The 25,608-nt window shown below is 42.5% G+C and overlaps 1 protein-coding gene across 5 annotated transcripts in view; it reads right to left on the reverse strand.

Moving 5' to 3' along the window:
- The window catches only part of ADAM22 (ADAM metallopeptidase domain 22), a 250,695-nt gene that overhangs the window by 49,854 nt on the left and 175,233 nt on the right, over positions 1-25,608 (reverse strand). For 4 of the 5 annotated variants that reach the window (XM_075827623.1, XM_075827622.1, XM_075827621.1 and 1 more), the window contains exons 11-23: positions 20,931-21,097; positions 18,609-18,693; positions 17,875-17,965; positions 17,231-17,282; positions 14,404-14,503; positions 13,829-13,900; positions 10,231-10,323; positions 7,768-7,848; positions 5,331-5,381; positions 5,017-5,080; positions 3,369-3,474; positions 1,860-1,979; positions 846-1,011 (exon numbers count right to left, since the gene is read on the reverse strand). In XM_075827623.1, coding sequence (XP_075683738.1) covers positions 846-1,011; positions 1,860-1,979; positions 3,369-3,474; positions 5,017-5,080; positions 5,331-5,381; positions 7,768-7,848; positions 10,231-10,323; positions 13,829-13,900; positions 14,404-14,503; positions 17,231-17,282; positions 17,875-17,965; positions 18,609-18,693; positions 20,931-21,097 — 1,248 coding nt within the window. The remainder of the gene's footprint in view (positions 1-845; positions 1,012-1,859; positions 1,980-3,368; positions 3,475-5,016; positions 5,081-5,330; positions 5,382-7,767; positions 7,849-10,230; positions 10,324-13,828; positions 13,901-14,403; positions 14,504-17,230; positions 17,283-17,874; positions 17,966-18,608; positions 18,694-20,930; positions 21,098-25,608) is intronic. The other variant, XM_075827625.1, reaches the window with a different exon arrangement.

Consider the following 25,608-nt stretch of genomic DNA (forward strand, 5'->3'; position numbering starts at 1 on the left):
GGTACAAAACTATACGGTATTACGAAGATATTCTCCCCCTTGGAGTCATACAAAAAAAATAATAGAGGCCCCTACAGACTGCTATGGATGCCATATTACAGCTCTGTATACATTTTAAGTAGCCATAACACGTAACAACAGAAGATCTTTTAGGCAGAATTTCCCCTTTAAAAAGTGTCTCTTTAGTGGAATTAAAGCGGCCGCGAATCGTCCAACAGCAGAACCGGCATCCTGTTGCTAGTTAATGGTTGCGCATTGTTACGGGTAAAACGTCTGTTTACCTGCAAATTCTTGTGGCAATAAAGGGTGTATTGATTAATGGCCGCAAGATTTTGCAGGTAAACAGCCGTTTTAGCCGCAATAATGAGCAGCCATTACCTGGCAACTTGACAGCTGCGCTAAAAACTGTGTCAGTACAGCTGTCGGCCGCATCACAGCCGTGTCAATGCTACTTCGGGAGGGACTATCCTTACAAAAATTTTCTAATATATTCTTATTAAGAGAATGGATAATTTTACAGCAGGAGTAATTTAGGAACAATTTTGCATAGTTAGGGATCTTAAATACTCATTATCTTGAGCATCTGTCAGCAGAATATAGGCTGCCGTTAACAGCAGCAATATTCTGCCTATAGAGCAGCAGGCTCAGGCTGTCCTAATAGGTCTTCTAGTCTGCTGCTGGTCTGGTAGGGAAGAAGCATTCTACATACAGCCTAAATTTCAGATGGCAGATTAAAAGAATATCACTGTCTCAATATCTTCCTTTCTTGCGTCTCTAGCGGGGAGACAGTAATATTTTTAGACATGTAAACTATGTGTATTAGGAAATGATGGGGTCCCACTTACTCCATGCCCAGAACAAATCTTTTTTGTGCTGCCAAAACAAGAACTGAAATTAAAGTGATCCACAGGAAGACATCTGTGATCCAGACACATCATTTGCTCTCCACACGGTGTGCCATCTTCTACGTATCCAAGATCAGTCTCCTCGTCCAGCTTTACATGTCCACCACTGAGAAGATAAAGTCATGCACATTTACAACATCAGCAGCAGCGTGCTTCACCAGTGAATGAGCATGCCCCTCTCATATAGACAATGTGTTGGAGATTTTGACATACAGAAGAAAGAGGAATCTTTGAGATCCTGAGCCCCATTGCAAAATCTGTAACAGGGCCTGTAGCTATAACATAGTAGAGGGGTCTTTGGGCCTCCTCCGGCTTCAGGTCCTGGGTGTGACAACGAGCTCTTCCTTATCTACAGTTACGCCCTTGCTTATTTAATTAGATGAGCAGCCCCAAAAGGGTACTATCAGATCTGGATTTTCCATTAGGCACAAGAGGCCCAGGACTATAGGCGGCCCTGCAGGAAAGGGCATCTGGTCCTCAGGGTCACGGTCAGAGTACTGGCAACTGGCCCTGTCTTACATCTCACATTTACACCTGCTGATTACCAGGGAAACATTTTGATCCTGAACCAGTACTTGTTGCAAGACCTGACTGAATTCCGAAAATGGTGAAGAAAAAACCCTCACTAATCCTAGTGGACTTGACAGCTCTCCTGCCAAAAACAAAAACTTTGGAGAATGTTTTCTTAGAACTCTGCATTGTGCCGTTCCTCTGTAATTCCTGCAAAAAATGATGGAATAAATTGACAAGTAGGTGTCACCATCCAATGGGGCGTGTCCCTACACACTGACACTTTCCAATCAGTGATGACTTTGTCAGAGTGTGTAGGGACTCTCCCTATTGGCAAAGGGAAGTAACAACCAGTTGTCAATATCTAAGGTGGAGTTCCCCTTTAACAATATTTTGCTATTCATTTCATAGTTTGTAAGCTAAATATAGGGCCATATTGTTTACCTGCAGTTTAAGAATTTTCCTTGATTTTGGATAGATGATATCGTAATTGAGTCAACAAGTTCACCCAGTCTTGGCACCCCAGAAATGTTGGCACACAAAAGATAACCACAAAGGACATCCCTGAAAGGCAGGAAGGAACACAAAACAAGAAATAAGAAGTCACAACGAACAAGCCATTTGTTGGTGACAGTTAAACAGACCCATTTTCTAAAATTATTAGAGAAACCTGAGTTAATACAATTAGCTGCAGCTGAACGTGGCTAGAAAGAGCATTTCTCTCCCTGGAGGACCCGGCACGTCCATGCATTACACAGACAGCCCATGTAATGCTTAATTTCCCCTGTGGTGGCGCTGCAGGTAAATTGAACACTTGCTGCCAGGTTCCCTCACAGATCGGAGCTGATCACTGAGGGTCCCAGCAGCAGGACACTTTATGATCAGCTGATTTTCCGGGGAACATCTAACGAAAAGGGATTGTAAGCACTTTTAATGGAACTAAGCAAATCTCAGTGAACATGCGAGGCGAGAGTATAAAAATCCAAATCAAACATATTGTTGGAAAGCTAAAGGAAAAAAAAAGAAAATTATTGACTGTCCATATGGATAAAAAAGTATCTGACAGCTTAGCCCCATTCATTTAAAGTCACAAATTTATTTATTTTTTTATATAATATTGCTTTTAGTATGTCATTAAAATACATTTTATTTATTTGTGTTTTTGTGTTGTACTTTTAACTTTTTTCTTTTACTTCTCTATGGGGGCTGCCATTTTTTTTTTCATCTCTGTATGTGTCGATTAACGACACATACAGAGATGGAATACGGCACATACATCCCCATAGAGAATGCGAACGGGAGCTGTTCCATTCACTATAGCGTACGCCGTCTGTGTGGGAACGGCGCATGCGCCGCTTCCACACAGACCAAAAGGAAGGTCTTTGGTAGAGCGACATCCGGTGCCATTTTCATGTGGACCGGAAGCCGCGGCCGGACAGTAAGATGACGACTTCCGGTCGCGGCTTCCGTCCATATGTTGAAGGCAGCGCAGACGCAAGGACTAGGAGCGGAGGCAGCAGGAGCAGGTAAGTTATGTTTGTGTATGTGATGTGTGTGTATGTTAGTGTTATACTGTCTGATTACCACTGTATCTAATCCTCCTATACTGTGCATTCGCTCAGAAAATGGCGGCACACAGTGTAGGAGGTTTGAACATTCAACCCCATCCTTTCTCCTGGCACTAAAAAAAAATAAAACAATGTGTAATCATTTATATACTAACTGTTTAACTGACAAAAAATAAATAAAAAATTCTAGCGACACATTCCCTTTAAATTGGCTGAGTTGCAATACCAGACACAGCCACACACATATGGATGTCGCTGTTTCAGCATAACAGAATACACAATCAACGTATTAACCAGTTAAATTGGCAGACATTAACTTTTTGCTTGCATTAGGCTCCTCAAACCAAATAAATATTTATTCTATTATTAGATCATTTCTTCTTACTGTTTGCTGCATTGTATCCAGGAATCTTTATTGCGGCCACAGTTGCCCTTTTCGGTGCCTTCAATATTCAGCTTATCATAGCAGTATCTGTCTGCAGCTGCTGCTTCTGGAATATAGCAAAAGGCAATACTGAAAGAAGTAATCTCCTGTATCAACCAGAATCCAGGTAACATAGAATAGTACTGTAATAATTGTAGTTACCTAAAGTATCACAAATGTTTAACCACTAGATTGCCATATAACTGGTCTCCACTCCCACACACCGACTGATATAAACTTTTTTTGAAGGACCTTGAGGGGAACAATGTATTTTGATAGAGGTCTAAGCTCTGTTTTCCTGATACAAAACCCCAAATCCCATTTATAGGCATAGAGTTAAATGATAAACCTCTTGCTGGCTGACCACCACTAGAGGGAGATTAGAAGCTAACTACATACAATGTATAAACAGTATGCAGTAGGCTCCTAAGCTCCCTCTAGTGGTAGTTGCAGGCAGCCAGAGGTTTATCATTTAACTCTATGGGGAAGTAAACAACGTTTCTACATCAGTCTTCTGCCATAAAGATGTAGCAAATGGCCCAAAAAAAAGAAGAAAGCAACATTTTTTCCCCACTCTCGCCACTTTTAAAAAAAGTAGGTGGAGCTTAGCGTTGCCACTGTGCCTGACGCATTTAGTATAATTTACGCCAGAAACTGGCATAAATTATAGTGAAAATCAGTGTTTCTCGGGCAGCCGAAGATGCAACAAATTTATTAAGAGGCATGTGCTTCTTTATAAATTTGTCACCTCTTACTCCAGCTTGTTTTGTTTTTTTGAGACCGGCGCAGTCTTAAATGGGTTATCCAGGATTTTAAAATTGATGGCCAAGCCTTAGAACCGGCCATCAATATTAGATCGGTGGGGGTCTGACTCTAGGCACCACCGCCGATCAGCTGTTTGAAGTGGATCGTGACGCTCGTAAGAAATTAGTCAGCACAGAATGCTGGATCTAAAAACAACATTGCGTTGACATTCACACTTTTTTAGGCTTCGTTGACATCTGCGCTTGGGCTCCGTTCCGACTGAGCTTTCCGTCGGTACGGAGCCCTGACAGACACAAATGGAAACCATAGATTTCCGTTTCCATCATCATTGATTTCAATAGTCGACTAAGCTATTGATTCCGGAAAAACGACGGAACCCTTGCACAACTGAGACAAACGGAAACCATTGACACCGGATCCGTCAGCATTGAAATCAATGGTGATGGAAACAGAAACCTATGGTTTCCGTTTGTGTATGTCAGGGCTCCGTACCGACGGAAAGCTCAGACGAAACGTCGGAATGAAGCCCATGCGCAGATGTGAATGAAGCCTAAGGCCCCATGCACACGGCCGTGCCCGTAATCACAGCCCGCGATTGCGGGGACAGCCATCCGCATTTTAGGGCCATACTTTGTATGGGAGCACGGCCCGTAAAATACGAAATATAGGACATGCTCCATAATTCCTGGCACGGTTCTACGGCATGGACACCCATCCGTAGCGCTATGGAAAGGTGTCTGCGTCCAATAGAACTGAATGGGTCCGTAAAACCGTTTTATGGTCGTGTGCATGGGGCCTTACAATGACACAACTAATCTGAGAAAGAAAGCCTGTGTATACTTACTGTCACCCCAGATGTATTTGCACTGCCCGTCTCTGGTTTTACATATTCCACCAGAACAAAGACCCTGATATGAGGAGATAAAAGAAGAAACAGGAAATAGATTAAGATGAATGGAGATAACAGACATGTACATATATAACATACAGGGTTACAAGAATCACCACCCCTATCCTTGCCCAAATACCCATCATGTTGCCTGGGTGCTGCATACCTCAGTTTGAAGAATCGGGGCCAAAACAATCATATGACAAGAAAATTGTTAAAAACATTTTTGGGAAATGGCTGTGATAACTATTGACATTTCATTTCATTACCTCTCGGTTTTCACAAGGATATCCATCCAATTTATGTATATTTGAAGGACACTAAAAGAAACAGAATGTAGTATAAATGCAGGTACACCTTTTTCAATCTTTTTATAATGACAATGAGTGCTGGCAGAATTATCTATTTTAGACAGACATTTTTTAAATGCCCTCTTAAAGGCTATGGACATCTTTAAAATAAAAAAAAAACATATTTTTATATATGTTAGTTGTTATCTGACGTTAAAAAAAAGTTTCACTAAATCTCACACTGCAATTTCCAGGTCTTCATTCATTTTCGGTCTTCTTAAAATGCAGTGTACACCTTGCTCCTTGTTTTAGACCTTTCTCATGTGAGCATGTCCCTTCCACACCCTCCCCCTGTAAAGTGACCAGACCAGCCTGTTTGATTCCCCCACCCTCCCCCTGTACTCTGATACAATTCAATCTGCAATCTGTCCTCTCTGAACACTTGGATGCTTTCTTCCCTCTCCACACTCTCATCTGCCTTGTATAACCTCCTCCTACACCCTGCTGCTACAGTATCTAATACTGAGGGAGGGGAGGGGGAGAGCAGATGAAGTCAGCCCCCGACAGGATCAGTGTGCTGCTGGATTTATGTCAGAAAATGAAGGACAACCAGCTAGGTGAAGGAGTGACACAGACTCCGCAGCTGCAAAGTGGTTGAAAATGTTTAATGAAGGCTATTTAGAAAGTTGTGTAATATTGCATAAAGGGAGCAAATAAACAATAAAAAAATAATTCAGTGCATAGGTATCCATAGCCTTTAAGGCATTCTGATCAATTGAGTAGGGCTTTCTGTTTGGGAACCCCCTGTATTAGATGCTCTCACCCTGGAGGATGCACTGCTGTAGTAAAAATTTATACTCGGCTCTCGGTTCCCCTGCCAACAGCTGAATCCAACAGTGGGACCCCCAATTTCCTCAATTAGCTCATAGTAGGGGAATCCCTCTAATGAAAAGATGCTCTCCAAACTGGACACCCCCTTTCAAAGAGGAAGACTGGGTTGGACTTTTCAAAATGGATGCATAGGCAGACTTAGCGGAGATCCTCTAGTGCGTGGAAACCCCCCTCTGAGACATTCGTAAATAGACAATTGATATAAATCTTCTGCGGTCACCAGTGGGTGCTAACTGCAGATGGCTTTAGTATAGAGTACAATAGGAGATGTATAAATCCCTTGCAGTGAGCTCCCCCTAGTTATTATGCAAAATTAAAGGGGTTTTCCCATGAGGGACATTTATGATATATCCACAGGATATGTCATAAATGTCAGATAGATGCGGGTCCCACTTCTAGGACCCGCGACTATCTTTAGAACGGGACCCCCTTAACACCGTTCTAGATTTTTGTGCACACGCTGCCTCCGGCCACTTACTGATTACATGGTCGGGAGTTAAGGAAACAGCGTAACTCGCTGAGCTACGCTGTTTCCGTAACTCTCATAGAACTGAATAGTTGGGACCCGCATCTATCTGACACTTATAACATATCCTGTGGATATAGGAAAACCCATTTATTAATGCTGCGTGAAGGGAAAGTGGAGATCTGACCCCTATAAAGCTTTTGGACCTATATAAATGAAATAAAATTAATATACGGCTACATTTTAGCTACATATAATTATAGTTCTTAACTAGAGTTACCAATTGTCAGTATAATGGGAGGGAGCATTTTGCCGTCTTCACGGAGGACACCAACAAGCTTGGAAACCTCTTTAAATCCTGCGAGGCAATCAATAGTTTGTGTTTCCCTTGCCCTAATGAGCATCAAGTATTAATTTATCAATGAGTGAAGCCTAAATAAAGACAAACCAAAATCTGTCAGCAGCAGATAACCAGCTTGTTGACAGTTTCCGGGTAGCAACAATAATTATTTTTTTTTTATACACGGCACTGAGCATAAAAATAAGGTAACGGAGATATACTACGACGATTAAAAATATTTGGTGACTAAATAACTGAATACAGAATGCTTTCCGATTTCTTAAAATTGATGGCCTATCGTTAGAATAGGCCACGTCCCCTTCATTGTTTACACTGCTCCGTACAGCAAGGCTTCATACTTTTACTAGTGACTGTACCTGGTATTACAGCTCAGTCCAATTCACTTGAATGGAAGGAAGCTGTAGAGAACTGTAACACCAGGCACAGCCGCTAGTAAAAGTACAGAGCTGTGCGCCATGGCCCCTTCATATAGCTGATCAGCGGGGGACGGGACGGGACGGGACGGACGCCGACCGAGAGTGGGACACCCACCGATCTAATATTGATGGCCTATCTCAAGGATACAGAGAACCGTAAAATCGCTTTAATTATTTTCTAACGTTATGCCTCAAATTTCCAGGGACCATCATGGCGCCTTTGTTTTGGAAATTGAGCTTTTGGCACAAAAAAAAAGAAGAGGATTACAAATTCTGCTTTACCTGGCTTGAATTTCCTGTACACATTTCTGGTATATCACAGTCGTTCACAGCATCCCGACAAAACACTCCATTTTGAATTAACTTCAAGAAATATTTAGTTAAATAAGTTAAAATTGCACTTATAATAACAGAGTAAAACAAGTAGATTATTACTAACAATACACATGCAATTAAAGTAGATTTTCACCAGCCATATATTAGTAAATCAGAAGTTAGAGCCATATCTCAAGCTTGGTACTAAAGTTTTATTTATTTGCAGAGATTTTGTACGTTTTTTGTTTCGTTGTAGCGGCCATTTTTGCAAACGTGACAACAGGAAATGCAGTTTTTGAGAAGCTAATTCACATTTGACATTTTTTTTACTTTTTTTTCTGTAGCCCCCAACCAAACACTTATAAAAACCCTGTAGCCACCACTATGTGACTACCTGTATGTGGCTACTATTTAGGTCTCTGATAACCGTATCAAGTGGCATACACATCAGCCTCCTAGTGGTGACAGGCAGCAAGGCAGCGAGGGGGAACGGAGAAACAACGTGCTGTACTAGAGGAACAGAGCACTGATCAAATATATAGGTAAAATACTGTAAATCCCCTATATGTGGTTTTTGTCATGGTTTTTGCTATAATTGAGTTCACGATTTTGAACAGAAACATTTTCCTAGAATTGTCAATGGGAAAGGTTTTTATTTAAAACAAAGATGACAACTGGGGCCCAAAAAAAAACAAAACATGTTTGTGTGGGGCGTTAATGGTGTGTGTGTCTTTCTGCCCCACTACTACTGCTGTCAATCAATGTTTCTTATAAGAAGTTCAGTCATTAAATAACCCCTTAAAAAAGTCCTGTCACCTCTCCTGACATGTCTGTTTTAGTAAATTCTTGTACTCCCCATGAAATAACAATTCTGCAGTCTTTCCTTGTGCAGTTCCTCTGTTATTCCTCCTAGAAAGCTATGAATACATTTAATACTGGGTGTTACTAGTTGGGGCTGTGTCCTTACACAGACTGAGACTGTCCAATCAGTGGGGACACGATCAGACTGTATAAGAGACAAACCCTTTTGACAAGAGGAATTTTCTCACCTTGTTGTCAATTTATTCATACGTTTCTAGGAGGAATAACAGAGGATCAGCACAGTCCAGGCAGAGAATGAATGAAGAGGTGGGGCTCGGCTGCTTCTATTATTCCTAAAGGAATCAATGGAGAGAGTCACGCACCGGGGAGCCCCTGCCCCCATTCTGTAGATAGGTTACGGGTCCCTGCTCGTGGACATCTATCAAACATTTATGGCATATCCCCTGAATATGTCATAAATGCCTCGGGTCGGAATAACCCTTTAATTTCTTTTGGTGGGATGGAAGAAAATGAAATTCCACAATTGTTTTTTGGGATTTGTTTTTACGACTTTCCCCGTGTTGACTTTATCTTGCGGAGCCTGACATCTGCTATATCAAATGAATCGTTTTTTATGTCTTACTTCTTCTGCACAAAAAAAGAACAATTTATTGAAGACAATTGGTTATTATGTCGCTGCATTCCGGGAGCTATCATTTTTTTTTCGTTTTCTATTACGGTAGCTGTGTGAGATCTTGTTTTTAGTGGGACGAGCTGTAATTTTTTAGTGGTCCCATTTTGTAGTAGACAGAACTTATTGATAGACGTTTGTTTTTGGGGTTTTTGGTGGAGATGAACAAAAAAAACAGCAATTCTGCCATTGTTTTTTCGTTTTTTGTTTCTATTTCAGTCACTCGCTGTGCAGTATAAATAACGTGTTCATTTTAATAAAAGGGTCCTTACAATTATTGCAATACCAATTTTAAATTGTTTTTTTTTATAAAAAAATTCCAGAATAAAACATCAAATTTTTTTTTCTATTAAACTTTTTTTGGGTCTTACTAGGAGCTTGCGATATTTTCTATTGCATTGTATACTTCTGTATTGCAATGTGGTAGAACTAGGAGTCTTTGTTAGGCTTCCAGCTGTCATGTCAACCCAACAGCATCCCACGTCACGGGGGCGCCGATGGACTTACACTAAGATTCTGCGGTTACGATTGACCATGACACAAGGGGTTAAACAGAGTTATCTCCAATCCTGGCTGTGGCGGAGAGGTATCAGCTATCACTATTGATGGCACAGACACAGCTCCTGGTGCGGGAAGGGGTTGAATATATATTTCTTTATGTTGTACGATGACTTTACAGAGGTTATGATGATGTCCGTACAGATGTTATTACACAAGCACCCGGTGTGACCGGTCATACATAAGCTCCACTTCTTTCTTTTTATTACAGTTGCTTTCTCTCCTTGGGGTAAGATACCTGGCTGACATATTTGCAGCATTAGCTTTAAATTGTGCATATATTATAAACACCCGGCACCCCCTTGACATGTGGAAGGCTCCTGTGATCCTTTGGTAAACTTGTGAGGTGCAGAAGTTCTATTTGCTTATGTTTCTTTTACCTTGCATGTAGAACAACACATTCCGTCACTGCATTGTGATCCCTCTGTTAACATGCATTTCATGCAGCACTCGCCTCCCTCCGCTGCACACTCCTATGAAGCGAAAAGAACAAGTTAATTACAAATAAATCATTATATAAAATGGTATACAGAGCTCCCTGTGGCAAGGATATACATACTATAGAGGCAGCCCATGCACCCTTGGAGAGAAGGGTGCCCAGCCAGGGTGGTCCCATGACATTTATGTAGGATTAGAAAAATGGGTCTGTTTATTTTTTCCCCAGAAATAGCGCCACCCTTGTCCATGGGTGGGTCTGGTATTGCAGCCCTATTCAAGTAACACTCATGCAGAAGATTGGTGCTATTTCTAATACCAGACAACATTTTTTAGTCAATACTAAGGATGAATGGATGAATACAGTGGCGTAGCTATAGGGGTCGCAGCGGTCGCAGTTGCGACCGGGCCCGTAAGCCAGGGGGGCCCGCAGGGCCCCCTCGCCACACTAACGCTGACTGCAGGGCCGGGCTGCCTATCTGGCAAATGCCAGATGCCGGTGTATGTAGTGGGCTGCTGCTGCCCGCCCACCTCTTTATCCCCAGCGGCGGGCCCTGCTCTGTAGTGTGTCACATTTCCCCTCCCTGAGCAGCTCACAGCCCACTTGCTGGACGCTATACTACGCAGCCTGCTGCCGTCCAGCCAATTAGTGTGGGTCATACTGATTGGCTGGGCTGCACTAGGCTGTGTACACAGCGGCCAGCATGTAGACTGTGCACTGCATAGGGGGGAATTGGTCCTAGCAGCAGCAGGAGGTGCCTCATGAATAGTGGTGGACTTAACTTTTCAATCCCCCCTTCCCCGGTCCCATCATATTGCATCACGGCTCACAGAGCTGAGCAGAGAAATAGTCAGACTCCAAGGTAAGAGCCAGGCAGCACTGCAGCAGCTTATGAGAAAAAAGTGTCCCCAGTACTTTGCAAAGAAACTACTGTCTGTTATGCCCTTCCCCTGCATGGGGAACTATAACTCCAAGCATGCCATGATACCTGTAGGTTTTCAGGACCTGCTGTGAGTTGTAGTTCTCCTCAGCAATTGTATTCAACAATTATTTTATTACTTTCTTAAAGAGGTATTCCTATTTACAGTATATGCCATAAGTACCACCCACTAGCGTAGCTATAGGGGTCGCAGCGGTCACAATTGCGACCGGGCCCCGAAGCCTGGGGGCCCACAGCCCCCCTGCACCACATCAATAAAAAGTTACTATAGTAACTCGGGGCGCGGGCCCCTGTTACTATAGTAACAGACTGTACTTACCTTCCTGGTTCCGGATCGCAGCGGAGGTCCTGACGTCAAGCGCTGTGCGCAGCGCATGACGTCACAGCGCTATGCGCCGCGCACAGCATCGAGACGACAGAACTACCGCCGCGGCTGAAGAGGAAGTTAAGATTAGCCCTGACTGGCGGGGTCCGACTCCCGGGACCTGCCAATCGGCTGTTTTGAAGGTCCGCAGCACTCGTAGGAGAGCTGCTTCCCCTTCAAAACAGCTGATTGGCGGGTCCCGGGAGACGGACGCCAAAACATCAGCTATTGATGGCCTATCCTGAGGACAGGCCATCAATGTTTAGGGACTGCACAACCCCTAAGCCTACGATGTAGCAGGCTTAGGGGGCCCATGAGACAGGATCACAGATTGTGTGATCCTGTCTGCTGGGCCCTGTATCTAAGCCAATCACATGGTAGGCTTAGATACATGGCCCATGTGTGATCCTGTCTGATGGGCCCTGTATATAAGCCTACCACACTGTAGGTTTAGATACAGGGTCCCAGCACACAGTAATCTTATACTGTATAAGATTACTGTCTGCTGGACCCTGTATCTAAGCCTACCTTGTGGTAGGCTTAGATACAGGGTCCCACAGACAGTATCACACATGAGCCCTGTATCTAAGCCTGTGTTACAAATTGTTTTTTTTGTGTATTTTCTTACAGGTTCGGTCGTTGGACTACGTCGGATTCCAGGGCTACTTCGATGACGGCTTTTCTTTTTATTATCAATAAAATGGTTAATGAGGGTTGTGTGTGTTTTTTTTATTTCAATTAAATATTTTTTCTATGTCTTTGTGTTTTTTTTTAAACTATATTACTACCGCCTTAGTAATGGCCGCCGGCTGATTGACAGCATCCATTGCTAAGGCGGGGCTTAGTGTTAGCCGGTGCAGCGGCTAACACTAACCCCCTTTATTACCCCGATACCCACCGCCACCAGGGGTGCTGGGGAAGAGCCGGGTACGATCCAGTACCTGACAATCTGTAGTGATGGTCGGCCACTGGGGTGGCCGCAGGCTGGTATTATCAGGAGGGGAAAGGCCAAAAACAGTGGCCCTTCCCACCCTGGTAATGCTGCCTGCTGCTGCTGTGCTGTATCTGGCCGGTCATGAAAAATGGGGGGGACCCCACGTCATTTAAAAAAAAAAAAAAAAAAAAATAATTGGAAAGACCGATGTCGGGTCCCCCCAATTTTCATAACCAGCCAGATACAACACAGCAGCAGCAGGCAGCATTACCAGGGTGGTAGGTGCCACTGTTTTTGGCCTTTCCCAGCCTAATACTACCAGTCTGCGGCCACCCCGGTGCCTGACCGTCACTGCAGATAGTCGGGTACTGGTTCATACCCGACTCTTCCCACCATCCCTGGTGGCAGTGGGTACTGGGGTAATAATGGGGGTTAGTGTTAGCCTCTGCACCTGCTAACATTAAGCCTCGCCTTAGTAATGGAGGTTGTCAATCAGCCAGCGGCCATTACTAAGGCAGTGATAATAAAGTTGAAAAAGATACAAGCACATAGAAAAAATATTTTATTGAAATAAAAAAACACAACCCTCATTAACCATTTTTTTGAGAATAAAAAAACGGCGTCATTGAAGTCCTCGTATACCGAAGTCCAACAACCGAACCTGTAAAATAACACAAACACACAAAAATAATCCGTAACACATAAAGAAGCAAAATTATTATTCTTACCTTTCCTGGGTCCAGCGCTGGAGCCGCAATGTCAGCGAGCTGAGCCCTGTATCTAATCCAATCATGTGTGATACAGTCTGCTGAGCCGCTGTATCTAATCCTATCATGTGTGATACTGTCTGCTGGGCCCTATATCTAATCGGATCATGTGTGATACTGTCTGCTCAGCCACTGTATCTAATCCTATCATGTGTGATACTGTCTGCTCAGCCACTGTATCTAATCCTATCATGTGTGATACTGTCTGCTGAGCCAATGTATCTAATCCTATCCATAGTTTATAGGGTTGTAGTGCTATAGATATGCTATGCTGTCTCCTATACACACATTTTTTTTGGGGGGGGCACATATGTATTGGGGCTATTTCCCCTGACATTTTAAGTCCTTAGTGACGCCCCTGGCTGCTAGTGCTGCATTGTTGTGTCACTTAGGAGACCCAGCGATGCAGCTGAAAGCTGCGGACCGTCGGCCATGAGAAGTGTGCGCGGTGGGGGGGGGGCCCAATAAGAACTTTTGCATCGGGGCCCATGAGCCTTTAGCTACGCCCCTGGATGAATATATATATATTTTATTTACCGCTGCAGTGCCACAGTCACATTCTTCTCCGGCTTCAACAAAGCCATTGCCACACTCAGGGGGATCCAAGAGCTGCAATACAAAATGAATGACAAGTGTTATAACTGAACTATCAACACTATACAATAAATGAGAAGTATATTATAGTAATTGCTCTAAAACATCATGTGAAGCCGTCCCTATGGATACTGTATTAATACGCTATGCTCACACTTGCATAGTGGCTCCTGTCTACAATAGAAGCCATGAATCATACCGGATCGGTAGTACGATGGATACTACCGGTACCCAACAGACAATGGGGACTATCGAGGTTCCGTTCTGGTGTTCGTAATCTCAAATACCCAATTAGGACCCTCATCTATAAGCTGGAGTGGAGATTGGCTACAAAGAGTGCCTCTTTGGAGTACCCAGCACATGGGGTAAAAATAATCAGAATGGTGCCACCTAGTGGCAGAAGTAACAAAAACATAAATCTGTGTTGACGTTACCAAGCCAACCCTGAACAAAAATATCCCGGGGATATAAAATCTGTATGTGTGAACCTTCTAGCTAACAAGAATATTGATTCGCACCTTCAAGGGCTTATTGAACAAACAGGCTCCACCACCGCTGTTCAGAAAATCGTGGTATTCCTCTACATCACAAGAGGAGAACTTGCTGGGGAGATAGTAGCTGTAAAACAGAAACCACGAGTTATATGCATGCAGACTTACATAAACATCATTATGTGTATATAAAGTGCATATACTCATGGGTGTAACTACCAGGGTAGCAGGCATGGAAGCCGCTGTGGGGCCCCGCAGCTAAGAGGGCCCACGTTCACTCAGGAGTGAGAGCAGTTAGTGATCACTGACGATAAAAAAGTTTGATAAAGAAACTAAATTGCGCAGGAGAGGGAGCAGAGAAGTAGAAGAAATGTAAATGTTACTCCCACTGTATATACTACAGGAGGCAGAGGGGAGGGATAAAGGAGTCTTCCAGCCCCATATAATTGTCACAGCAATAAAAACTTCAAACACGTTAGATTGACCAAGAGGTCTCAGTGTGAGGTGCTGCGTACAATTTTTATATAATCAGTATTATCCTATTAAAACAACCCCTTTTTAAAAATCAGCTGATCACCCCCGGCGATCAACTGTTATTACTGGGGGAAATAATGGCCAGCCGCACATTTACCCTGCAGCGGCCACTGCTGGGCAAATGTAGAATTACATGGCGGTCATTCAAATAAAGGGCGTCCGTGGGAGACCTTTTTACAGAGCAGCTCTCTGGTCTGACACATACAGGAGTGTCCCATCCATATGCCCTAAAGTGGCATATGGACAAGGTTTTTTTGTCATAAAACAACTTCTTTACTGCACTAACCTCTATTATAGGATCTTGTAGATGTGCTAACATAAAGGGAGATCCCACCACTTTCATTCTTTAAGGGGATGAAGAACTGGATAATTGGATTTGTGGTCATCCGGTATATGTTTACCCACAACACAAGTAATGCTGGGGGTGTCCAGCGACTTCTGACCCCTCCTACTTACCATAGAAATAACGCGCAGGTTCAGCCAAGCCAAAATGGCCAGCATGTTATCGGTGGGGATGGGGGTCAGAGCGGAAAACAACCAGTTGAATAGGTTTTACAAATTTTTTGGCCAGCAATGCACAAGATCCAATCCTACTTTATCTTCTATTCTTCAATGTCCACATTTATTGTGATATTATTTTTATGATTATTATATAGCTGTCATATTAAGCAATTATCTCCTTTTAGGACTATAAGGCCTAATGAGAGATTCAATGACATGCAATACAATACTGTTTACAACATCTAAGACTTAAGTGACGCCATGAACATCTAAAGGTCACTTCACTACATTATACAGAGGGAAAGAAACAATAAACGGATATTCGCTCCCGCGGATAATCCATTCATCCAATATTCTGGAGCCTTTCATCTTTCCTGATGCTTATTTAGGATCAATGGTGGGTTGTGGCTCTTATGAGGGGGCTCACAATACTCATGGCTGAACGCGGCTTTGAAAACCAATTAGAAACGATGGACTCCATTAGACTTCAATGAGCACGATCTGTCTGGTTCAGAGTGGAGCTATATTACAGTCGTTTTAGATAGTCTGGATAATTGGAATGTAACGACAAATATTGACGATCAATGGAGGATCAGAGGATACGGCAAACCACACGTACATCTACAGCCACAACCAGTCACTACATGGGGGGGGTGTATAGGTCTATAAGTCCTCGCTTTCACCTCACAACTGTGTATCAAGAAAGATGTTCTTTGGTCTAAGTAGTACCTGGTATAAATGTGGTGTTGTATGGGATAACTACATTAATAATACTGGATCCCTACAGCAAATAACTGCAGGGCAGTAAAGAGAGTTGTCTGCAGCCTTATTTGGATGGTGCCCTCTGCGACACATTCTGTTGGCGCCCCTTTATAACATATATTGCCATACAGTGTACAAAAGGACTATACCAAATGTTACCTTATTATAAGTGCCATAAGTGCCACACAGTATATGGTGCCCAAATAATGCTGCCACATGTTGACCAAAAACCACTTCCATACAGATGCATATGGAATTCTATTCATTGCTGCCAACACAATACACTGCAAAAATAATTTACTGTACAGTGCCTAAGTAGTAGTGCCACACAAAACCTATTACCGTCATACAGTGCTCCAATAATACTAACATACAGTGACCAGATAACAACGCTACACAATATATAAATAATGCTGCGGTACAATTCATATTAAAGGTGTATTATCATCTTAGACATTTATGGCATATCGACAGGATATGCCATAAATGTCTAATAGATTCGGGCCCCACCACTGGGACCCACACTTGTCTCCCAAATGGGGGTCCCCTGAGCCTGTCTCCCATGGTGAGGCAGCCGCTAGCCTGCCGCAACCAAGCAGAGAATCAGTGCGGATGTGGCCAGGAATTCTGGAGACAGCTTAGCTTGCTGTGCTACGCCGTTTCCATTCACTTTTATGGCACTTTCTACACTGATTTTCTATCTAGATGTGGCAGCCGGATAGGTGAGGTGCCCCCCCCCCCTGTTTGGGAGATAGATGGACGCACCAGAGGGGGCATGAACATCAAAGTGGAGGGTCCCTTCCTCGAGACCCCCCACTATAAGTTAGATTGGAGAGCAGCTAATAATGATCAGATCTCATGCTGGCAGACCTGGCAATGTATTACATGATCGACCATTTATTTTAATGGCAGGCATTTCCCCTGCAGCTGATCCAGCTTGAGAAACCTCTGGCGATCAGTTGTTACCGACAGCTGATCGATGGGCCAGCTTCATTTGTGTTAGGGGTATATGTGATGATACAACCACTTAATATAAAGTGACTACACCAGTCCTTACCCAATGTCTTCCATGATGCATCCAAACCATTTATCTTCACATATACACTCTCCTGAAAAACAGTAAAATGTACTTAAATATAACATTATTACATTTCATATATACAAGGCAGAATTAACAATTTAGAAGTCCTACACAAATAACGTTGTTCCTGCTAAAGCTAAAAAGGCAAAAGTATTAACACCTGCTCCCTATCCCAACAGTAGGGCATGTACCATTAAACCCATTCTGCAGAGGCACATAAAGAAAAATATATTAAGAGCATTGGCCATACTAGTATTTGCCGCCAACTTACAAATCATGAACAACACAGAGATGAGGGACGGACGTATCATGACATTTGTTATATATATAGACATACAAGCACCAAAAGGGTTTGAGTTCGCCATAGTTTTGGAATTCATTCACAGACTTGAGCTAAATGAGCTTATGGATGGATTTCCCCTTTAAAGGGGTTGTCCAGTCATAAGAAATTGATGGTCTATCCTCAGGATAAGCCATCAATAACTAATTGGTGGGGGTCCGACTACCGGCACCCCTGCCGATCAGCTGTTTTGAAACACCAGTCTTAATAAATTACCCCTAGGTGTTAATACCGGCTTGTGTGTAGTACATAATGAAGATAATACATTTAGATTACATACCTCTACGCAGTTTCTTTTTATCAGAGAAAATGCCTAAATTATGAGCCAAGGACTGCGCCAGTGTGACAGCCATGACATCCGTCCTGCCAAACTAAGGAGACAACAAAACAATACTGAAAATGTTGTATAGATTTGTTTTTACTTTTATTCAGGCCATCGACCCATGTGCTCCTCTTCTTTTGCAATGTCCCCTATTTTTACATATATGAAACGTTACACGGTGGGTCTTATGTATTAAAATTGTCTATGGTGACCAATTAGAACCCACATTTCAGCCAAAATGTAAAGCTGGTCATACATTAGTCAATCAGAAGTTAGAGGGATAAATTTAGGATTGTCACCTTCTCAGAAAATGATGGTAAATATTCTGTCAGCATGTTCTATCAATCAGTCTCCTTCCCCCTCTGGCAGCTGACAATATAGTCCCTTTGTACTACCCCTGCAGAAGAAGTCTTCTCAGCTATACGACCATGCTACTGAAGAGGCTCTGCTCCTTCCCTGACAAGCAGGGCAGAAAGCTATTTCTATTGGCTGCTCTGCAGAGCATCACTATGCAGAGACCTGGCGGTGGGGAGTATGACTGAGCAGGTGTGTCTACTAGCACTCGCGGAAATTACATATGGGATAATTTTTTTCTCTGAGGACAGTTATTGTGTTTACAACCCCTTTAAAGTAGCCTATAGGTGTTAACTACAGTATCCAGATAACAGCATACCGCTAAGTCAAATGCCTACCTCATTTACTCCACCTCCTTTCTGCAATGAACATACTCCACCAATATACGCTGCACCACTCCTGCTGCTTTCAAACTGACTCCCCCTTGAAAATACATTTACATAACAGCAATTAAATAGAAAGTCAGAAATGTGACAGAAAAAAAAACCACAAAGAAAGATCGAAAGAGCAAATAAACCTGAATGTACAAAACAAATAAAGAGACATAAGCAGACGGAAGTTCAAAATAAAATCAAAGCACGATGTGTGGGTACTGAAGACTTTCTGTAACCCCCATTGACTTCAAGTTAGGCCCTGTTCACACGGTGGATTTTGTGTGACGGTTCCAGACGCAAAATCCGCTGCGGAACTATTCCTCCTCCCATTGACTTCAATGGGAGGTTCGAATGGAATCCGCCCGAAGATCAAGCTGGATGTTTCTTTTTCCAGCTAGCTGAAAAAAATCAGCTAGCAGGAAACAGAAGCGTCCAACTCCCATTGAAATTAATCGGAGGCAGAAATTTGTGGAGGTATCCGTGGCAGATTCTGTCTAAAATTTCCTTTGTGTGAACATACCCTACAGTGCATTTGCAGTCATCTCTCCTTTTAAATCAGCAAAGTGTATTTACTTGTGTTTTACTTTTTGACCAAGTGGGCGTTGTGGAGAGAGCCAGGACGTGATGTCTATTCACAATCCTGACACTTCTGTAGCGTCTCTGTGATATTTACAGCAAGGCAAGCGTAATCTCATTTTAAATGACAGGTTACATCGTAATCTAGCGAGATTACGTTTGCCTTGCTGTAAATATCACAGAGACGCTAGAGAAGTGTCAGGATTCTGAATAGACATCACGTCCTGGCTGGAGGTAATGTATATTCACTGTCAGGACACTTGAGTAACCTTATAGTGTGTTTATGTGGCTGCACATAGCGATATAACTATATCGCTATGTGCTGTTTAAATGAATGGGGAGAAGTGTATGACGCTGATTGGTCGCTGATTGGTCAGCGTCATACACTCCTCTGTACAACGCCCACTTGGTCAAAAAGTAAAACACGCCCAGTTGTCCATTAAGAAACTCATTGGCATAAAGCTAATATAGGTCATAACTCCGTCAAAAATTATTGTTTTTCTAAATAAAAAAACACTGCTGTAATCTACATTACAGCGCCGATCACATCATGTACAATATAGGCCACTTATAATGTGCTGACAGAGCCTCTTTAAATACATGGTTGAAGCAACAAACTAGATTTTTGCCCCAGGTGAAGGAAAGCCTAGCTAACACTCATGGGAAAACCACGAGACATGGGAATGTCGATCTAGAGCAGGGGTCAGCAAACTTTGGCACTCCAGCTGTTGTAAAACTACAATTCCCAGCATGCCCTGACAGCCATTGGCTTGAATAAAAAAAGCCTTTGGCTGTCAGGGAGCAAGATGGGTGCAGGATATCTAGGTAGGTGCTTGATTGTAGACTTAGGTCTTTGAAAGGGGGTAGATGGATTTGCAGAAGGCTTAATGCCTAACTGCCAAGCTTAGGATCTTACTGCATATGGATTTATTATTCAATGGGAGCTGTATAAATCTGTCTTCAGTGAGCTCCCCCTAGTGGTGGCTGTAGTAAAACAGAATTTTATAACTAAAGGGGTATTCCATAAGAACAATTTATCACCTATCCATTGAATAGGTGAAAAAATGCTAGATCAATGGGGCGGGTCTGATCGCTGGGAACCCCACCGATCTAGCATTTATCGCCTACAAAAATCGTTCTTATGGAATACTCCTTTAGTTATAAAATTCTGTCTTACTACAGCCACCACTAGGGGGAGCTCACTGAAGACAGATTTATACAGCTCCCATTGAATAATAAATCCATATGCAGTAAGATCCTAAGCTTGGCAGTTAGGCATTAAGCCCACTGCAAACCCCCCTACCCCCTTTCAAAGAACTAAGTCTACAATCAAGCACCTACCTAGATATCCTGCACCCATCTTGCTCCCTGACAGCCAAAGGCTTTTTTATTCAAGCCAATGGCTGTCAGGGCATGCTGGGAATGCAGGTTATAAATTGTTCTTACTCTGTTGCTGTGTGTAGATAAATTTGGAGATCTGTATTATGACATTCATCAGCATAGGATTTTGGAACAAACAATAAAATGATGTTTATAGTTGAACATAAAAATGGACGCATCTTGTAGAAAGACACATCAGCCTCAAGACGAAGCTCCGGAAATAACATGAAGAAGTGAGATAAGAGCAGATAAACAGCTTAAGGAACCGCGAGCCATAATTTAGAATGAAAGCAGCTCGAATACAATTCCTCCAGATTAAAAATTACGTACGAAAATAGGTGGACAACGTCACTTTTGTCTTTGATAAAATCCCTTCTGTATTTCATAAATTCCTTCAGAGTCTTTAGAGGATTTTCATAAATGCTGAATTTATTGTCGTTAGCCCAAGTTTCCATAGCGACTAACACTATTCTTGTGTTCAGCTGTTCCTTATATATCTAATGCATAAATGGAAGAGAGAGAGAGCGAGAGAGAGAGAGAGAGCGGCTTGTCAGGGTTGGGCGGTACAAATCCATCGTACGCTGCGGCAAAGAATACACAGGAGCAGATTTATCAACGTGTCGTGGGTGAAAACCGCCATTAGGCTCTGTCCAAATCGGCGTTAGAGCCTCTGTCGCAGATTCCACCACATTTGACGGAAAAAATAGCGCAGCTCTATTTTTTCAGGTAAAATGAAGGAAACCACAAGGAAACCCGACCGGTGTTGTTGATTTATATGGTGTCTATATATGTAGAGGAATGATCGAGGCACTCACCGAAGCTGGCAAAAAATATTTCTTTATTACAAAAAAGGATCTAGGTCAGGATGTGGAATAGCCTACGGCCGTTTCACGTGCTGGTACACGCTTTCTCAAGGCCCTAGCGTCACTTCCTTCACCTGCCTTTTTATTCACAAATTAGTACACATTGTTACATAACAAAAAATTAAAAAAGACAGGGAAATGCACAGTATACTTTGATGGTTCATACAACTGGTACATTCTAATCTTAGAATATCAATATTACAATACCAAATTCTCTAAAAACAAATAAGGTTCATGTTAAAAACGAACTCAGATCATTCCGATCATTGAGACCGAGCGGTCCTAGTGCACCTGTCAGAGAAATAATCTCTGCCTCTCTCTGCAGCAGAGATTTGTGTCTGTCTCCTCCTAACACCAATGGCTGAATGTGAACAATACCCACAAATCGCATGCGTCGAGCGTTATTTTCATGTTTCTCCTGCATATGTTGTATCAGCCTAGGGCATCCCTCACATGTATTTAGTGATCTTATATGTTCACGAAATCTTACATACATAGGTCGTATAGTTTTTCCTATATAAAATCTACCACAATCGCAAATTACTGCATATACAACATATTGGGTCCTACAGGTTATTAATCCATTAATTTCAAACGTAATGCCCCCTAAATTCAGGTTCCTTGTACGTATTATGGAATTGCAATAATTGCATTGTCCACATCTGTGGTTGCCCTTTGGACTATTAGCTGTCAACCAGTTCTCTTTGCACTTCTCTTTTTGGGAAAAACGTCCCCTAACTAAAATGTCTTTTAAATTTTTACATCTACGAAAGGATACGATTGGTTTCCTAATTGCAACTTCCATAAGTAATGGATCATTCTCAATTAGGTGCCAATTGTTTCGAATACTTGTTCGGATAACATCACTCATTGGGCTATAACCAAAGGATAGAACAAATCTCTGATCTTTTTTGATAGGAGTTTTTCGACTATGTTTTTTATGATGGGATAACGATGTTTGTTTAGTTTCACTAGCTCTATTTAAAGCATTGGTGTTAGGAGGAGACAGACACAAATCTCTGCTGCAGAGAGAGGCAGAGATTATTTCTCTGACAGGTGCACTAGGACCGCTCGGTCTCAATGATCGGAATGATCTGAGTTCGTTTTTAACATGAACCTTATTTGTTTTTAGAGAATTTGGTATTGTAATATTGATATTCTAAGATTAGAATGTACCAGTTGTATGAACCATCAAAGTATACTGTGCATTTCCCTGTCTTTTTTAATTTTTTGTTATGTAACAATGTGTACTAATTTGTGAATAAAAAGGCAGGTGAAGGAAGTGACGCTAGGGCCTTGAGAAAGCGTGTACCAGCACGTGAAACGGCCGTAGGCTATTCCACATCCTGACCTAGATCCTTTTTTGTAATAAAGAAATATTTTTTGCCAGCTTCGGTGAGTGCCTCGATCATTCCTCTACATATATATTCAGCTTTTTGTGCTATTCTTTCGAAGAGCAACTCCGTGGCAATTTACCTGCAATCATCCAACAGTAAGCAAGCCATATTTCAACTCCTATTCCGACTGTGCGGTTTTGGTAGTGCCAGCCTCTTTCCTTCTTCCCATTGATTTATATGGTGTCTGTCGTGCGAAGAATCCGGCATTCCGCCAATTTCGTTGCTTTGCTCCTCAGATGTAAACAAGGCCTTAAAGAGGCTCTGTCACCAGATTTTGCAACCCCTATCTGCTATTGCAGCAGATCAGCGCTGCAATGTAGATTACAGTAACGTTTTTATTTTTAAAAAACGAGCATTTTTGGCCAAGTTATGACCATTTTTGTATTAATGCAAATGAGGCTCGATGTAGCTACTTACCTTCAAACGCCGATGCTGCTGCAGAATCATCTGTAGCCTCTGGTGCCGATGTGTCCTCGCTCGTCTGACACGATGCAGGACCTGGGGCAGGAAGTGAGTGACGACACAGCGTGATCTCTCGAGAACACGCTGTGTGTCTGCACTGCCAGAAGCTGGGCGTTCTGAAGAGAAGTGGATGATACTTCTATACACAACGCCCAGCTAGTAAAAGTAGTAAACACGCCCCGATGTACGCACATAATACACGCCCAGTTGTACTTTTACTTTAAACACGCCCAGTTGGACTTTTGCAAACCTCATTTGCATAAATACAAAAATGGTCATAACTTGGCCAAAAATGCTTGTTTTTTAAAAATAAAAACGTTACTGTAATCTACATTGCAGCGACGATCTGCTGCAATAGCAGATAGGGGTTGCAAAATCTGGTGACAGAGAAGAGAACCTTTCACCTCCCCATAGATGTGCAGCTGAGTACAGCATGTAATGGGCAGTGCTGCACAAACCCTGGGCCACTTTACTTTTTTTTTCTACCCTCCTCCGTTATTTAGATATTGGTGCCGTTATATTTGGTGCCCGATATTTAAAAAAAAAAAACCTGAACTGTCAATGGGGAGTATAATGGAAGGGGGGGGGGTTACTATGGCTGTGACCCTGTCCAATCAGATACGGACAGTGTTAGAGCAAGAGCGAGGATGGAGGAGAGAGTGCGCACGCACGCTCTCACTCTTCAGTAGTCAAGATCAGTCTTCTGCCGAACTGGCAAGGGGACGTGTCACTGCTACGGACAGTGTAAGAGCCGGAGAGAGGAGAGCGCATCCGTAGCAGTGAAACGCCCCCTTGCCAGTTCGGCAGACAAAATACAAGACTGATCTCTCGAAAGAGCTGAAGAGAGGAGAGCGTGCATGCGCACTCTCCTCTTTCCAACTCTTACACTGTCCATATCTGATTGGACAGTGTCACAGCCATAGCAACACGCCCCCTTGCCATTACACACCCAATTGACAGTTCAGGGGGTTATTTAAATATCGGGCGCTAAATATAACGGCCCTCCCCATTACATTCTGCACTCAGCTGCACATGTATGGGGAGGTGAAAGGTTCTCTTTAAGGGGTCCCAAAAACTGCCATATTTTATAGAGAGTTGTCTAATTTTTGCGTTCCTTAGGCTCTATTCACATTTCTCTATCTTATCCTGTTCTCAAAATACAAAAACACTTTCTCTAAAGGAGTATTCTGACATTTATGGTATATCCATAGGTGGAAACTGCTACTAATCATATAAACAGGGGTCCTTAGTTTTCCATTGCTCATTATTATCCGGCAGCAGAGGGTAGGAGAGGTTAGTACTGTATATAGTGTCAAGTTGTTCGAAGCCAAAATACGGCACCTATAAAAGTCGGTGGGGCCATACTGTACCGCCATATGCCCCTGATTTCACGCTGAGGTATACACAGGTTTTTTTTTTGCCTGTTCATACTCAAATGTGACAGAAAATGCTCCATTAGGGGAGAATAACTTCATTATACTGTACCATACAGAGGCACCATATGGCGGCACATGGGGCGCCTCAGGATCCATAGAACAGAACCACATGAACTCTGTAAGCGGCCGTACAGGAATAAACCCTTAGAAGAGCCTACTGTATGTACAGAGGATAGATCTGCCCCATTGTGTCAATACCATTGATATATAGATATACACAGAAGAGAACATATACACTTTCCATCTTTTTCTTATATAAACCTGTTACAATTGTGACTGTGATTTCATTAAAAACATCCGTCAATGGTTGTCACCCATGAAGATTGTCAATTCTTTGAGTGACAACCAAAATGACCAACATTACATTTACCATAGGTGGTGTCATCCAGCTTTCTCAGACTCCTGAATGGCAATACTTTCTAATTATGCATTGCTTGGCACTGCAAACCTATCCAGATTTCCCATTCAGGAGTCTTGGAAAGCTGATGACAGACCTAGCTGTAATATTGGTCTTATTCCTTGTCACCAGCTATGCCAAAAAATATGTAAATGGTTCCATAGACGTTTGAAATGCATTATATAAGAAACCGGCTCAAGAACGCAGTGTTCCTTAAATTAAAGTTAGTTATGGCTCTCACATACACTCTAAAATTTCCCATGGTCTTTAATGGGTTTACCATTTTCTACTGTATCAGTCTATATTAACAACAGCACCATCTGCAGGCTGAAATATGCATTACAGTATTTCAGAATTCTACAAATTATAACACAAAACTGCTATATGTTCTGTATTTAACGAGTATTGAATAACAATTTGAGGATATTCGGAAAGATATCAAAACTAATTTCC

The sequence above is a fragment of the Rhinoderma darwinii genome, chromosome 5, assembly GCF_050947455.1.
Source record: "Rhinoderma darwinii isolate aRhiDar2 chromosome 5, aRhiDar2.hap1, whole genome shotgun sequence".
Lineage (NCBI taxonomy): Eukaryota > Metazoa > Chordata > Amphibia > Anura > Rhinodermatidae > Rhinoderma > Rhinoderma darwinii.